At 36.5% G+C, this 17,072-nt stretch overlaps 1 protein-coding gene across 1 annotated transcript in view; it reads right to left on the bottom strand.

Moving 5' to 3' along the window:
- Nucleotides 1-17,059, bottom strand: part of VSTM2A (V-set and transmembrane domain containing 2A) — a gene marked incomplete at its 5' end in the record, with an annotated part of 19,410 nt that extends 2,351 nt beyond the window's left edge. Inside the window, 2 exons of the mRNA XM_010289309.1 lie at nt 13,207-13,543; nt 17,000-17,059. Coding sequence (XP_010287611.1) covers nt 13,207-13,543; nt 17,000-17,059 — 397 coding nt within the window. The remainder of the gene's footprint in view (nt 1-13,206; nt 13,544-16,999) is intronic.
- Nucleotides 17,060-17,072: the final 13 nt, after the last annotated feature.

Genomic DNA, 17,072 nt, shown 5'->3' with positions numbered 1-17,072 from the left:
TAGAACTTAGTTAGAACCTTTGTTAGTGTTAGATCATTTCATAGAATCATTTAGATTGGAAAAGACCTTTAAGATCATCGAATACAACCTTAGAATGATATATTGAACTATGTTCACTCATTTTATTCCATTTAAATATCTGTCTTTTTGACTGAATTAGAGAAATACACTGCTCAAGAAAATTCTAAAGAAGTCTTTGGAGATACATTTCCACTGCACAAAATACGTACAATGCAAGTAAGGATAAATACTCAGAAAAGTCTCATGGATATTTTTAAAAGAGATTTTTAACGATTAATGGTATTATAAATTGAGAATTTGAAAGCTGTAATGTGTGGAAGAGAAACAGTATGATACAAAATAGATTTGACTAAAACTGTTTCACAGTGGGAAAAGCAGCACCATCATATTTGCAGGCAAAGTATTCTTTGACTTTTGTTTTGTTTTGCTTTTTTCAATACGACAATCTGTAGATCTCAAAATTAGGGATCATATATTGCATAGACATGATAAACTTTTTATTTATAATGTCCAGTCTTTGTATAAATTACCTTCCTCCAATTCATATCACATGTTCTACATGCACATTCTTCTGTAAACAGCAAGTTTGATTATCTTGCCAGGGATTTAGTACATGCAGTAAGTACGAGCTAAAACAATACTGAACAAATGAGAAAAAATTAAGGGAAATACAACCACAATAATTTCAGCTCCTAGGTGAAAAAAGAAGCTGTTAGGATTGTTGGAAATCACTGTCATAAGCAGTGTCCTCTACATGGTTTCGGGAACTGATTTGTATATCCTAATGTCCCCATTTACTATCAGGTCTGTATTTAGTGGCTTAGTAGTTTCCAAAATGTTGTCTAACCCAAACTGATTTATATATTCAGTAATATATCACCCCCAATAAAAATTGACTTGCAATGTACAGTGACATACATGACTATAAGGTACATTCTCAATTTTTCAGTGATTAATTATGAAATACAATTGGAGTTTAAATATACTCGGATTTTTCTTTTTTTCCTGGAGGTGTGTAAAAGAGCTGTATTTGTTCACTCATGAACCCCAGTATTTCTTTAGATTTTGGAAGGGTGAAAGCTGCAAATGTAGAACAATAGTACAGCAAAACGGAAAGTAGCCTTTTTAGATTTTTTTCTTTTCTATTCTGTCATATTTGCTCATATTCTATTACCTTGGTTTCCATCTTGATAAAGGATAAACAAACAGAGTTAGTCAGAAATTACTATTTTGACTGCAAATCTACAAGTCATAAGGTGTTTAAATCAGAGATTTAGTTTCACTATTTTTAGACTTCAGTCAGAGACAAAATACAGATTGGAATCCAAATCCAAATGTCTCAAAAACACAGAGTATCCAAATTCAGTGTTTTCATGCAGATGTGTTTTTGGTGTACAGATCTGACCAGGACTTAAATAGTATCACAGGAACTGTGAGCATGATAGTATAACTAAAAACCTGTTGATCTGGCTGTGGATTTGCTAAATAGATTACTAGTTTTCCTGCCGTTTCTAACATTATTTTCTAATTAATATAATGAGAGCAAAAAGAGATTTTATGGCAGGTCAAGAGCACTGGACAAAGCTGGACTACAATTATGTTACCCTGAAAGACAGTAACCTGGAAGAAGGACAGTAGTATGTAATCATATCTTATTTCTATATTATTAGTTAAAGTCTACTTGATGTGTGGGTCAGGGTTTGTCACGTTTTCACCTATCAGCCACTGGGATCCAGTTAAATTCTTGCTGTGAGATGTAAGTGCCCATGTGTTGTTTTTTGTTTCCTGCCACTGACAAACATCCAAAAGAGCAAATGTCCATGCAATACTTAACCTTATCCTGTAAACAATTGTTATATTGCCAAAGGCATCTGATCATGAGCTAAGTTTCTGTGCAACAGCATGAAAAAGTAGTTCATGCCATTAAACTCTTTGAAACCATTATTTATTCAAATATGTAGCTTACTTAAATGCCAGGAAAACAGAGAAAAAACAATAGTGATAAATAATTGTGATAACATTTAAAATAATAAAATAATATCTGTCACAAATACTGAACCATATTTCATGGCTATGAAATAGCTAAATATCAATTTTGTTCTGTTAATGAGATTCATTTTAGAGCATTTAAATATAAAATAAAACCAGCAGAAGTTATAAATTGTTAGTAAATCCTAACTGATCAAAATCCTAGTTACTTATTGTATGCCTGAATGACTATAATCCCTTGCTTTCACTAAGGTATTGATCAGACAAAATCAGTGTAAAAAATACATGGGATTGCAGGACCCAAACAGAGAAAAGGAAATGCTGGTTCCAGAATGTTGCCTCTTTACTTTTCACAACTGGACAAAACACTGATTTGTAAACTAAGCAGCTGCCTCAGGCCCTGCAGTTTTAGAAAACACTATTTGCAAGAGTACCTTACATACTGAACCACCTTGGGTCTCAAGCAATTTGCATCTGCAAGTTTAGCATTCCTTGTGCTTGCTAAGGTCTGGGAGATCTCTGAGGTGTCACAGCCTCCTGCACTCTGATACTCAATAACCATCAGAACGCCTGAACATTAGATTCTTACAGTTTTGCTTACAATGAGTAGTTTATTGTCATATAAATAGCAGAACGAATATGTGAATTCAACAGCACTGCTTTAATACTTTACAAACCATATCATTTAGTGGAGGAATCCCTGAGTTTCCATTAATTAGTAAGTCATTGATCACGAGGGAAGACTAATGCCTAAGTAGAGTCCTGGTTTCATGATGACCAGTACAGGAGAAATATAGCCAGTCACAAAAAAGTCCATCCTAGATTCTTTGTGTGTATTACATGATGCCAAATTATCCCTGAATAGATATGGGGAGGTAGGGGGGATAGGCTTCTTTTTCACTTGTGCTGAATACTAGTTAATTTTTTTGTACAACTGGTTTCTGAAATCACAGAGGTGTAAAATCCTTGGGAGCTTAGTTTTTCAGGGATTTGTGATTATATTTTCCATTTTAAATGCCTAGTTTGCTGTTTTGCAACGCTCAGCTTTGCTTTATAGTGTTAGATTTGAAATAGCATTCTTATAAACCCCAGTTGAAACCACATGAAATAATAATTTTGCATGATTTCTATGTAAAGTAAGAAAAAACTCATGAAATACCTGCCTTAATTTTACTGGGGAAAGCAATGAATCATAAGACTTATTGGAAAGCGTTTGTAGTTTTACATCCATAAAGATAGATTAAATCAATTATGGTTGATTTTATTTGAAGTTTTATTTGAATATGTCTCTCTCAGGTTTTAAATAAATAGATATTTCCTCGCTGGCCTACCAATTGCTATCTTTTTTATTCCTCTGAATTGCAGAAATCACAGTTACCTGTAGCTCTCCTATACTGCTGGAATATGTACCCACACTCAGGAAGAAAATTTCCCTTCCACAAATGTAAGGTCCCTCATTCCTGCCTCAGGGGAGTTAGTTCTTGTGTGTATTTTGAAGTTCAATCATCTGTGTTTGATTTTAGAGAAGTTAATGAGAAAATATGAACAAGTATCATATTCAAGCCTCCTGATGTGGACAATTTTGCTTAGGCTTCCAGTCCACCTTTATCCATTGGCTGTACAGTAGTCAGCCTAGAATAGTATGAATTGTTCAGCACCGTCTTGGGCAAGTATACCACACATGGCAATCAAATTAATCCTACTTTTCAGAACAGAAAAGTTCTGAAATTCTGTAATTTTTTGCATTTTGGAAAAAAACTTCTGTTTTCAAACTGATGGAAATTTTGAATAGGCTATATACTGAAATTCCAGGAAGTCTACTTTGCATTCAGTGTGTAGCTCTGTTTATCTGCTGTGTGTTCCTCTTCTGCCAGTGATGTCCAGAAGAGCAGGTGAGGAAGAGGGATGGGATCCTAGATGGATGGTTATTTCCTAGCTTTCGCTAGGTAAGGCACCTAGGCAAACAGAGGTGTTCAGTCCTGTCATGGGGCTAAAGAAAGTGACAACTTTCCAACCCTGAGTAAAGAGAACTTTTCCAGAGGTCTGTGCCACAACAGCTTCTGGACTTGGTCCAGAACAAGCCGTAGTAAATCTATGAAAGGACACTAGATAGTAGTATGAAGAGAGAAAGAAAGAAGGGTGGGACTTCGAATGACTTCTGCAATTTCACAATGCAAAGATGTAGAATTTCAGGTACACTGATGTGAACAAACATGGATTTTACATTCAGGCCACTTTCTACATCACCCCCTATATCAACCCATGCCTAGCGAAATGTTTAAATCTTGTTCTTTCTCTGCAACATATCTGAGAGTTGTGGTTTTCTTTTTAATTCTTCAAACAATGCTCTTGTTCATCTCTCATTCTTCAAACCCTTGACTACAACCAGGCTCACTAATTGGGCCATCATGCACTGTGAAGCAGTTAAAATGATCTCCAATCATTCTCTAAAATGAAAATGGGATCATCGAAATTATGCGACCCTGTCATCCTTTTACCCTGAACAGACAGGTGAGATCCCTAAACGTATAACTGAAATGGGAAGTGCATCAACATTTATAGATTTTCATACTGTTCTGATGAAAATAGCCAAAAATCACCGCTGAGTTTGAACACAGTTTTTCAGGAAGATGAACTGAATAGTGTAGTTGGTTTAGTCCACTTCTAGTGCAATTTTTGCTCTCTCCTATGTCCTTTACCCTGTAATTCACAGCTTCCATTCTCATCAGTGCATTTCCTTCTATTTTAATATGTAGCTTTTAAATTGTGTTAATAAATAGTTGAAGACTAAATAATAATTACATACTGGCATGATTAAGAAATCCTGATACGGTTTTACATTGGCTTCATGAGTGTCATTCATTTCTGTAGCAGTGATCCTAAGTTTTGTTCAAATGCTTGTACTTCTTGGAAACTTATTTAGACTGTTTTTCTCTGAAAGCAAGTCTAACTATTTGGACAGTCTATCCCATCAAAAATTCAGCTTCTGAAATTTTAATTCCCTGGCATTTTCATGTGATACTCTCGTAAGCAAGTTTGTAGTAGTAAAGTAGCAGTAAGTTAGATATGCATTTGGTGAAATGAAGTGTAGATGAATTCTCTCTGCAGGTAATATGTGGGGTAGAGTGAGTTAGAGACAAAATGATTTTTGAACTTAGGGCACACAAATCTCAGCTTTTGACATACCCAAAAGCATACTCCTCCTTCTAGCAGCTTAAAACATTTTTAGTGCTTAGCTACCTTAAATTTCTTGTGTTCAGCCAAGGATATAGTGAGTTCTTGATGTCTCTGAATTGTTTAGTGGCTGTACAACTATGACTGCTTCCATCACTATATACTTATTGTATTATGGAAGCTTTTTTGTCTTGATACTCAAACTTCCCTGACTGACTTTCTTTTCTTAGGAGAATGACATTCTGCCTACCTGGGGCTCTCAGTCACAAATATTCAGACATCAACCATTTGTGGCAAGTATCTTAATTCTCTTCCTCTAATGTTTGAGTCTGCAAATTTTAAAACTTTTTTGTTTGTGAGTTTGTTGTGGTTTTTTGGGTTTTTTTCTTTACATTGACTATCTCTTCACATGTAGAAGTAATGCATTGACTTCAGTTGTTTCTGTTTCAGTGAGAGAATATTTTTTGGGAAAAGGGTTGCTAAGAGAGGTGTTCGTAAATAGTCTGTGAAACACCAGTTAGCTATTTAAATAAAAATAGTGTGAGAAGCAGTCCAATATCCAATGACCATTTTACCAGTTAAAAGCTGAGGGGGAGGAAGGCAAGCTCAAGAAAATGCAGGCCTTAAATTGGTAAATTGGTATTGTTTGAGAACCACTGGCAGCATGTTTTATGACTGCTCTTATCAGTACTGAGCACCTTTCTCTCTCATCCTATCCCTGAAAACCATGAGTATAAAATGTCTTAGAATTTTGTACTGTGTGACAGAAAAATATATAAACCAGTGTATTTCTATTTATCTGTATGAAATGGCTGATTCTAAAGCAAATGCAGACTTTTTTGTGATTTTCCTGTTGTAGCCCATCCTCATCCCTTTACTTGCATATAGCTATGCCCCATCCTGAATGAAGGCAGGAACTTAAGCTATTAACAAGAACTGTTGTTGAATTGACTCTTTTGTTAGTAACTGGCTTCTGTTGTTGTAACTATACATGGCTCTGGCATAAATTCCTCATCATTTTAATAATATATATAAATGTGTGTATACTTGATATATACTACATTGTAATTAAACTGTTAACAGAAACATTTCTGAAGGATAACACAAAGTTGCAACAAGAGTTTTATTTGAAGAAAAACACAATTGAACTCATCTTTTTCCTCCTGTGCTTTTTGCATCCTGTTTATGCTTTTATCAATCAGAAAAGATCTTAAGTGGGATGATAGTTAATATTACTCTATCATCTTCATCAGCACTGTCATACCAAGAAAAACATATACAAAGAAGGTTATTATAACATAGACAGAAGGAAAAGTATCATTCTTCGTAAATATTTCAGCATGAGATATTCAATCCCTTTTCTTGCTTTTCACACCTGACATTGCTTAGGCTTATGTTTGACATACAGTCAACCTGATCTCCTTCTATTTATATCATTTATATAAGAGCTATTTTCATGGAACTCAGCTAAGCTCCCATTTATCTGTACCCATCCAACTGGATGAGTCTGTTTTCTTCTGTCTGATTCCTAGATGGCAAGTGTTTTGAGGCAGGGACCATTCTTCTGATCCTTTGTTTGCCTGGTGGATAATGCAGTTGTTATAGAGATTAGAACAATGCCTCTGACTAAAAGAACATACCTCTGTTTAAGGGCTATGACTCATGAGCGCTTAATGCTTTTAGCTGGAGCAGTTTAAGATGATAGTGCCTCTATCTCTCTACCTCCCCCTCTTATGGAAATTAAACCCCCAATAGTAGGAGTGATACAAGTAAACCCCATGCCATCTCTTCATCGATTTTAATTTAACAACCCAATGTTTTAGTTTATCAGCTGTCAGAGAGGCTTAATTTAATGCTCAACACTGTGAACTGGGAGACCTGAGGAGCAGGCATGTATTTCCTTCTCCTGTCCAGGTTTGGGGCAGTAACTTCTGATTGGGGTAAGACAGAGATTTTGGGTGGCAACATTTTAAACTGTAAGAGCTAAATGACAGTTCACAAGTCAAAGCCTTCACCCTTGCTATTACTGTGATACAAATAAAAAAATACAATGTTATCCCCCCTGCAACCACTAATTCAAAAATGCTAGATTGTGAGAATGAAGCTTGAGGTATTTGTGCCGAATCCTGTATTTAATTCTGTCTCCTTCACATTCTACATTGTTGCATTTTTCTACTTTTATTTCAGATTTTTTTACCTTTCTCATTCCATTTCTGAGATGTGGGATCAATCATAATCATGAAATGTCAGTCATTGTTATTCAAAGACTATTCAGGTCTAAAGTGGTCACTGGTCAGTACATATTTTATGCAAGTGAATAATTAAACGGAATACAAAATAGGTATTCAACCTGCTGTTTTGGCAGAGTTTCAGACAGGCAGAATGCTATGTAGCCATATTCTCAAACAGTATTATTCTACTAAAGGGCTTTGCACCAGCTGTATATCTATCTCTCTGTGAAACCTACTGCTAGTTAATTTATTATTGCTCCTTGACATGTTTATCTTGCCCTTTTATCAATTTTTCCAGTTTTACAGAATGAACTGGAGATAGATACACCATCTTCTACAGTCATGTAGAAGTCAATTCTATAGTCACTGTAGCCCTATGGCTGTGATTTGGTGGCCAAAATCCTCAGTCAGTGTCACAAGAAACAGCAGCAGCTGAGGAAATATCAGCAGTAGAAACAGGAATTGTCAGGAGAAGTAGCAGATTTGATATCATTTTGTTGTTGTTGTTGTTGCTGTTGATGAACACACAGATCCTACGTATGAAGCACTGGGAATGCTGGCTGTGGTTACTAACTTTCATATTTTTATACTTCTCAGCATATTAGGCAGCTTTGTTCCAACACGGTAGCATTTGTCAGTAGGTGGGGGAACAAACTTTGGTGAGGTGGATCAGACTGGAACACCCACATGCAGACAGGATAGCAAGTTGCTCTGCCAAAAAGTATGATGGCAACTTCCTTACAATAAGGTAAAATGAAGGGCTTGGGGCAGAGTCTTCTCTTCACAAGGCCAATGGAAAGATCATCATCTGCTCTTCAAATGACATCCAGCTTTATCATCAGCAAAGCAGGATTAATTGATTATTACTATAGCTATAAAGAAGGATATGTGCCTGGAATAACTTTGAAGCTCATGAATTATTTAATGAAACGGAAAATCCCTGTCCAGAGAATAAAAAAAGAGCGTTGAGCTTTCTAACTAGTCTGGCCTAGGGTTTCAAAGATAAACACTAGAAAAAAGTTGATCAAAGTTAAAGAAAAAAAGCACACAAAACACTGAAGCAACAAAACTCACCATCAAGAACGTCCCCTCCCCCTGAATAGGAATAAGCTGAAAATAGCAGTTTTCAGGTATTTTTCTTCCTTTCATTCTGCTGCCAGACAGCTTCATTGTCTTAAACTTCTTTAGGTGGTACAAGCTGGGATTCTTCTTATAATTCACTCTCACTTTATGAGTAGTAGAGAACTCATCTTCATCCTTATGCCTGAGACAAATTTTTTCCTATAGTAAATGAATGCCATTCTTCTGGCTTCAACAGAGTTGTATCCACTCCAAGCAGCAGATAATTCTTCCCATTCTTCTTAATTTTAAGTGATGCAAAGGATTTTCATAATGAAGTGAGGCACCATAGATGGGAAACTTCTTACTTCTCATCTGAAACAAGTGAAAATGTCCACTGCTTTGCTGTATATGTGTCAAGTAACAAATGGGTTGTGTTCTGAAGACAGGAAATCCCATCAGTTATTTCAAGAGCAGGCCCTGTCACATATGCTGCAATCTCTGATGACCCAGTGCAAGCTGCCTAGTTGCATATCAATGAAAAGTTATTTGAGCTAGCTGACAAACAGCTCATAAACATCTTCCCCCCCCCCCAGTTTTTCTTTTCTTCCTTCCTTTTCTTACTTCCTTTTCTTTCTGAGAAAAGCTGAATAAGACTCAGAACAAGAACACTACCACTCTCATTTGGTTTTTGCTTTAATGTAGTCCTAAGGAAAGAGAGACTTGAATTTTGCTGTTCATCTATCACAGTGAAGGTTGATGCCTCCCAGCCTTATGGATACTCACAGTTTTTAAAAGAGCAGCTTCAAAAACCAAAGTCCTTCTTTTAGTGAATAAAACAGTAATGTTGGCTGTTACCTTGGTGGAGGTTAGAGCAGACTTTTTGTCCCTTCACTTTAAGAAGAGATGTAACATAAAAGAAAAACAAAACAAAACAAAACACAGAAATTGGTTTATATCCCAGAAGATTCCAAACTGGATATAAAACTTGTGTTTACAATACACTGATAATAAAAGATTAATGGAGTCTATAGATAAAAATGGAGGCTGGAAGGAATGTCATCAGTTTATTGGTATCAACAAACTGAAGAAATATGTTTTCATCTTCTTCTTTTGCATTCACGCCTGATGATCACCTTGTCTGTGTGATCTATGATGCCAAGAACTCAGGTCATTCTGCCTTAAGTAAGGACAACCTCCTTTGTGCTCCTTTTCAAGTCACTTACAACAACTCTGCCATCATGACAGGAACAGTTTCAGCATGTGGTTAGGTCAATAGTTGAATTTGTTACTTCAGGAAAGAACAAAAAGTTGCTAGAAATGTGCAGAGTCTGTATGTAAGCAGTCAGAAAATGGACATAACATCACTTCTTCATTTGTAGCTATTCCCTCTTGAGTTCTCTGAAACTGATCTTCTTGAGTCTGAAAAGCAACTAATGGCTTTGAGTGCTTTCACAGAGCACTGGCAGAAGAGGAAGAGTTTGCGGGATGTACAGATTCTCAGCACATCAAATTCTGATGCCCTTTATGTTTCTATAAATGTTGAGTGACTTGAATGCCAGTAGCAGATTAATATCCATGAAATAGTGAGACTTGGTGCAGTCTGTAGATTATTTATCTTCCTTTCTCCTGAATTCATTGCAGCTCCTGGACCTTGGTTAGTTGCAACATTGCTTAGAGTTACATGACTCAGTGATAACTCTACTTTTACTTTTGGACTAGGATACGTTGTTATGAATTACGCAGGAAAAAAATGTCTGTCACTCCACCTACATAGGACATTTTCTGGATATATGCAGATTAGCCTGTCAAATTACTCAGATTCATGTTAAATTGTGATGGCTTACTTCATTTGCTGCAGCCCATGAATATGAAATTAAAGGGTCAAGCTGTGTTAATTTTGACTTTTGCTTTCCTGACTTTTTTGACTTTGAGGTAGATGTTTAGTGATTCCCACTATGTTATCTGAAGGCTGTCTGTGGGAGATGTTCTCTTTAGCTCTTTCTTCCTACATTGAATCTCCATTGCACTAACAATAAGAAATACATTTTTTACACTCACATAACATTTTTCAGAGCAGTGTAAAATGCTGAATAGACCTTGTTAGCTATCTAGCTCCCTCAGAGTTATTCTTACTTTTGAGTAAAAGAGGAGAATGGCAGAAATATCTGTTTAGTTGGGAAATGTTGATATGTTAAAATGGCAGTGACTGTAAACTGCTTTTCTAGAGCTACCTATTAACTACCTATTGTTAATAAATAGGTGAAATTCTGCAGTGTGCTTCAGGATAGGAGGAGTTAAGCAGAATGCTATCTACCTTTCAAAAATAAATTTTGTGGACAAAACATTCATGTAATTAGAGTCAATCTTTCTTATATTAGTAGATGAGTTCTTCGGAAATAGCTGAACACAGATTTCCCAGTAATTTCATAGTGTCATATTTCCCTCTGTTGTAAACATATTTTGCAATAGTCTGTGAGCATGGCAGTAAAATTTATTCCTTGCCAAACAAACTATGCATCAGATCTCTAATATTGGAGAATATTTGATGCAATTACCTATGGTTAATAGTACTTCTCTCTTCAGATAGTATTGCTAAAGTCAATGTATTACTCAACATGAACAAACACATCGCAATCATCCCCTATGCCTTTCAAATACAAACAACATACTGATAAATTTGTATTCTAGCAGGTTGCTGTGTTCTAGGATGGATACATTGCTTACATGTAACGTAATCACACAGCAGTCTTGTGCATGCATATATAGTTATCATGATGTTGAAGAAGGGAAGAGTTTCTCATTTGGCAGTATAAGGTGATTGTGTTGATTCGATATCACAAAAAGACAGACTATTACTGTCTATGACAGCTCCTCTCTGCTTTTCTGAGGTCTCTCAATTGGTGTCTCTTTTTCCTCAGGTGAAATAGCTCCTTAAAGTTAAATAGAGCTAAAACCCCCGCTGCCTTGTGCTCCCATGGGTATTTCTATCAGTGTAGAGCTGAAAATCCAAATCATACCATAGATGGAAAATCAAGCCCAGATTTTCTCAAATAAAGGAAAGTAAATCTTGGTTCTCAAGAGTTAAACTGATGTTCATCAAAAATATCACCACTAATTACTGTGTAACAGCTGACTGTTAAATTGAAATTAAGCCTAATATGGATTCTTGCTGAACTCTTTGTTTCTTCATTAGATGAGTTTCACCTCTGATGAATACAGCATTAGTCTGTGCTCCATCATAAAACAAATGAATTAATAAACTACATTATATTTTAATCTGTTTAATTTTTAAATTATTTATTATTAGGATTGTCTGTACTTGATCTGCAGTATTCTTTGCTCAAGGAAAAAAAATTAGGGATTAAGTTTTTCTTTTTTTTTTTTTTTTTACAGTGACCTTTCCATGTAATAACCTACTAGCTCTCAAGTAACAAATGTCCAGTAAACAGGCAAGACATTGCTTGTACTAAAGACAAACAACATTATAGATTCAGCTACATCTCCAAAGAGGATTAACTTTTGTGTGCACAGTCTGTAGGTACATATTTCATAAACTTGTGAATATTTTAATTAATCTCACATAGAATTGAACAGAAACCAGAGTTTTCACTTTGTGGACAAGTCTGTTACTTTGAAACATATGGGTCTAATGAAAAACAAGCAGTACATACATTTCTCTGAAAGGAAAGCCATGGTAGAATGATGATTTAAATCAATGGAAATATTTCTTTTCTTCTAACAATATTCTTCAATATTTTTGGAAGAGCTAAACTATGAAAGTGGCTCCATTTCAAGGAAAGAGAACTGAATGTAACTTTTAAATAAATCTAAAAAAATGAATACAGAGATAAAACAGTGGTAGTATGTGCATCATCTTGTCTAATAACAATAAGAATTTTCATATGAATAGTCATATTGTTTCAATCTGTAATGAAATGTATTTTCCTAATCAAAATGTTTTTCTAATAGTATGCCTGTAAGATGAAAGTGATTTCATAATAGGTGTGCTATGAAATTTTTTGTATTTCCAGTTTTGGTTTTCATGACATGGCATTTGCTAGCAGAAAAATGATGCATCAGAACAAACTAGGTTAGCTTCCATTATATATTTGGTCAGGCTGCTGAAGATGACAAACCCACATTCTCTGACAAACCTGTGGTTTTTCTAAAGCCTACACAACAGAGGAATGATCTAGTGTATCTAAGGTCTGCTTAGATTTAGAAGTCTAGTTCCTTATGAAAACAGCATTGATTAAAATGCATCTAAAAGTAGATTATTAGAAAAGTAGATTTCACAAAACATTAGAGATATAAAAGTTAGGTGACTGGTGTAAATTAATTTAGGAAGAAACACTTCTGGATGGGTATTTTATTTAATTTATCATGCACAGCCATCTTAAAATGCGTCATTCACTGACATGCCCTCCGCTCTCTCCCCCCTGACTACAGGGAAACCTAAGTTTCAATTAGAGAGCTAACCTTAGGTGGATAAAACCAGTAGAGATAAAATCCACCTATATGAATTTAAGGCTTTTTGTTTCTTCCTCTCAGAAACATTCTTCAGCTTTTAGAGAGGAAGGAGATAGCAGGAGGGATGGAGCCAGGAAGATAGTTGAATAAACAACCACTACATTCTTCCTAGTCACAATTCCTGGTTACCTTGTTGAGTTAGCCTCCTTTTATATGCTGGTAAGCAATCAAATGAAATGCTCAAAATGCTTTATCATACCTGATTGTGGACTTTGTTTGGGGATTTTGGCTGCTGCTTCAGGGCTGGAGGTGGCACGCACACGCTGATTGGCAGAGCTATGGATGCTACTTGGAACAGCTGCTGAGATGTTTTTGCGAGGTTTCATGTCTTGCAACCACATTGGAGATGCCTCAAAGGCTTGCATTCGCCGAGAGTGGCTGTTAGCGTTGACTTTGAGAAATGCCTGGGCCTTGTATTCCTGAAGGTCTCCATAGTTGGCATCGGTCACCCTGCACTCATACAAGCCTTCATCCTTTTTCCTCACTTTTGAAATCTGCAGCTTGTGGGAGATGTCATTCCCTTGTACTTTCACTGTCTGCAAATTTGCCAGGAAAGAAAACCAAACAAACATGGTATCAGCTATTATTCTTTCTCTGGGAAGACTCTACTGATGTAGAGCCTGTCCAGAGAAGATCAAGTGCCAGATTGATCAGTGGTGTGATTGTGCTTACTGCAGGGAAGTTGCATCAAGGATGAGTTTGATTATTTGTATCTACAAGGACATCCGGCATCTTCTTTCCAAAACTTTAAATGGTTTGCTCTGAAATGCTAATTGGCCTCAGACAAACAACCCAAACTACCCTGCTCATTCCAATTAATTGCTTAAGATCATGAATGTTCTTAATGAACTTTCTTACTTAAACCTATTATCTGTGCACTTCATTGGTTAAACATTTCCAGTTAGTTGGCTTTATTGAATAATCCAGTTTTTGAACTAATTAACAATTTTGTTGGAGATGTTTGTCAATATTTAAACTTCTTTAATAACAATTTATTAGATTAGCTTGTAGTCTTCACTACATTGAAATTGCATATTTTGTATTCAATTTGTCCCCTGCAGGCATGTGCAAACTTCTGGTATTTTTTGTTTATTAGCCATAAGAAGACATCTTGTGTCAGGTAGTTCCTTTTGTCTCATTTATGTAAGTGTGTGTTGGGATCACCCTGCACGGCTTGACCTTAAGGAGAAGGAGCTGTGGCATTGAGAAGCTGGTAAACAGCTGGACCTCTGCACGGCTCGGCCTTGAGGAGAAGGAGCTGTGGAAAACAACTAAGAAGAAGCGAGGAAAACAGGAACACCTGCAGGCAGCGAATCCTGACTGTGTGAGAGGCGCATGGACAGCGCGTGATATTTTGTATAGAGCCAACTGCAATAATGTGTGTAACAAGCTGTAACCAATCATGACTGTGTGCGCAGTGACTAAGCGAAAATTGTGATATATATTGGAGTCAGACAAGACAATAAATGGCTTCGGAATATAACTCTCATAGAGTTGTGAAGTCCATCCTTCTCCCGCAAGTGTGTACTTATTAGAAGTCATATATCATTTCTGCAGCACATATTCAAAATAATTTTAAAAGTTGTCAGATAAAATAAGACTCCTGATTTATTTTTAATTGCCTTTAATAACTGAGGGTAATATAACATATTTTTGTCTTACATAATTAAAACATGCATGAGTAAATTATGTATCCAGAAATGTGTGATAGGTATTAGGATGCATTAGGAAAGGTAACACAGATTCCTTTCTGTATGTTCATCACTTTAGATAATTTATATTTAATTAATTGGTTATTACTCTCTATCTGGATTAATATCTGTTACCCCACAGGAAGCCAGTTAAAAGGGATTCAGTGGGACATGAAACTTCAAGTTGAAGAGCTCCTGAACCTGGTTTACTTCCACCATTACATAAACATGGATGTAAATGTTGCTTTGTGTCATATAAATGACAAGCAATGAGGAAACATCAAGGTAATGAATATACGGTAGATCACAAAAATGGAGAACTGTTAGACTGAAACTAGGCACGTGTTATTGGTGATTATACAACACATTGCTTCTGATAGCTTAGCATGCGGTAGTCACCAGTGTTGGCAAAGCAACTATGCTGCCTGCTTGATAAATTGAACAGCAATACTTGTGAATACATTATTGATTTAAGGTACTGGATGGACTTTACAGTCTGTTGTATTGTATCCAGCTCTGAATTTATACTTGGCAAACTGAGTTCAAAGCATGGGTTGCATACTTTCAGGCATAATATATGCAATATTAATTACACAGAAAGTGCTGGATAGTTATTTAAACCTTATTCAATAGTAATGTATCTCTACTGAACAGCTCATATTCAGAAAAAGAATTAAAGAAGTTTCATATAAGCCATATGAATGGAAAGAGATCTGTAAGTCATATTCTGCCTTCATTTGCCCCAATGCAATATGTGCGAAGTTAACAGTGTTCCATAGCACTAATGGAAAATGGAATTTGTTTTGTGTTTTGCATCTGAAATTTAGAAATAGTTGCAGTCAGTATGCACATACGTTTTCAATTTATGACTGATTATCATTTATAACCAATAGAACTGCTGTATTTCATTACAGTTTAAAAACACGGTTAGCATATTTTACCATTTCTTTAAAGGATATACTGAGTACACTTAAAAGTTTGCTCTCCTGTTCATGAAGATACTTTTCAATAGTACTAATGGAGAGTCTGTGGGTGCCTTCAAGAAAAAAGAAGGCGGCTAACTATATATATATTAACAAGTGTATTTAGACTGTCAACCTAATGTTGACTTTTCTATTGCAAATATAAAATGTTTTATGCAAGCTTATAAAAACACTGTATAAATATCTCATCGTGAATTATTGTCATGCATAATGAGAGAAAGAGATTTCTAACTTGAAAGATGGGACAAGCTTTACAGCATATACTGTGTCACAGATCTTATGGATTACTATGGGGGGTTTGAATGAGCTAGTATTGATAAGGAATAAATTGGCTGCTAGCACTATGTCTAGTGGAATAGTATCCAAAGACTACATGTGGGCCTCATATGTATGATGGTCTACAAATGTAACTGAAGATACGGTCCATGACACAAATGATTTATAGTGTACTGTGAGAAGTATAGTAGGAAATGTAAGTATGGCTAGAAATGTATGTGGTTTTGAATGTATCTGAATTCTAATTTATAAATGCCCCTCAGCTATACCTAGCTCTGCTTCAACCTGATGTAATTACTTGGTTAATTATTTGCAGGCATCAAAGAGGAGAAGAGTGAAGAATTTAACAGAAATTATTCATCTCTATCTGTTGCTGTTTTAAGCTTTGCTGGTACTTGCAGCTTTGGCTATAGTTAAAAAGCACTTCTAAATCAATAAGGGGAAAGGGATCTTATCCCTTCAAAAGGATAAGAAAGGGAAAACCCCTTTAGGTTCATAAGAAATACTCATGCCACAGTATCTCCTAAGTATCTGTGTCTTTCCACTGCAGTGAGCACCACATCATGCCCCCCTCATGATACATTTCTTAGTATGCTGAGGGATGAGGGTCTAAATTCTTCTGAGGTCAGGGGCTGTAGCTGTGCCTGACTTGGGATATGGGTCTGCTGAGGAAGGCATCCTTTCCCTGGACAAGGGCTGGAGCAATGTTGCTCATAATTTTGTTGACACAGTATTCTGGTTTAATCTCCAAATGGCAGATTGGTAGCTCCGGTGTCAGAATGCCACTTTCCTAGGAAAGAGCCTCAGAGGCCGAGGGTGGAGGTTACTCCCAACACGGAGATCTTGCCCAAAGACAAGCTCTTGTCTGAGCTTTTTCCTGCCAGTGGACATGAACCTGGGAAAGCACCCGTTTAAATAGTCGCACACCCACTGAAGGGAAGTGCAGCTTCGTGGCCAAATTTCAGCCTTAAAACCAGCTTTGTGGCTCGGGAAAGACCCGCCCGGCCGGGGGGGTCTGCCCGCGCCCTGTGGCCCCACTTACGCTGATCTTCGTGCCGTCGCTGTCCAGGTCCCGCTCGGGCAAGAGCTCCACCTGCGGGGAAAGGAGCGCCGCC

The sequence above is a fragment of the Phaethon lepturus genome, unplaced genomic scaffold (assembly GCF_000687285.1).
Source record: "Phaethon lepturus isolate BGI_N335 unplaced genomic scaffold, ASM68728v1 scaffold47146, whole genome shotgun sequence".
NCBI classification, from domain to species: Eukaryota; Metazoa; Chordata; class Aves; order Phaethontiformes; family Phaethontidae; genus Phaethon; species Phaethon lepturus.
This window is presented reverse-complemented; position numbering and strand designations above follow the sequence as displayed.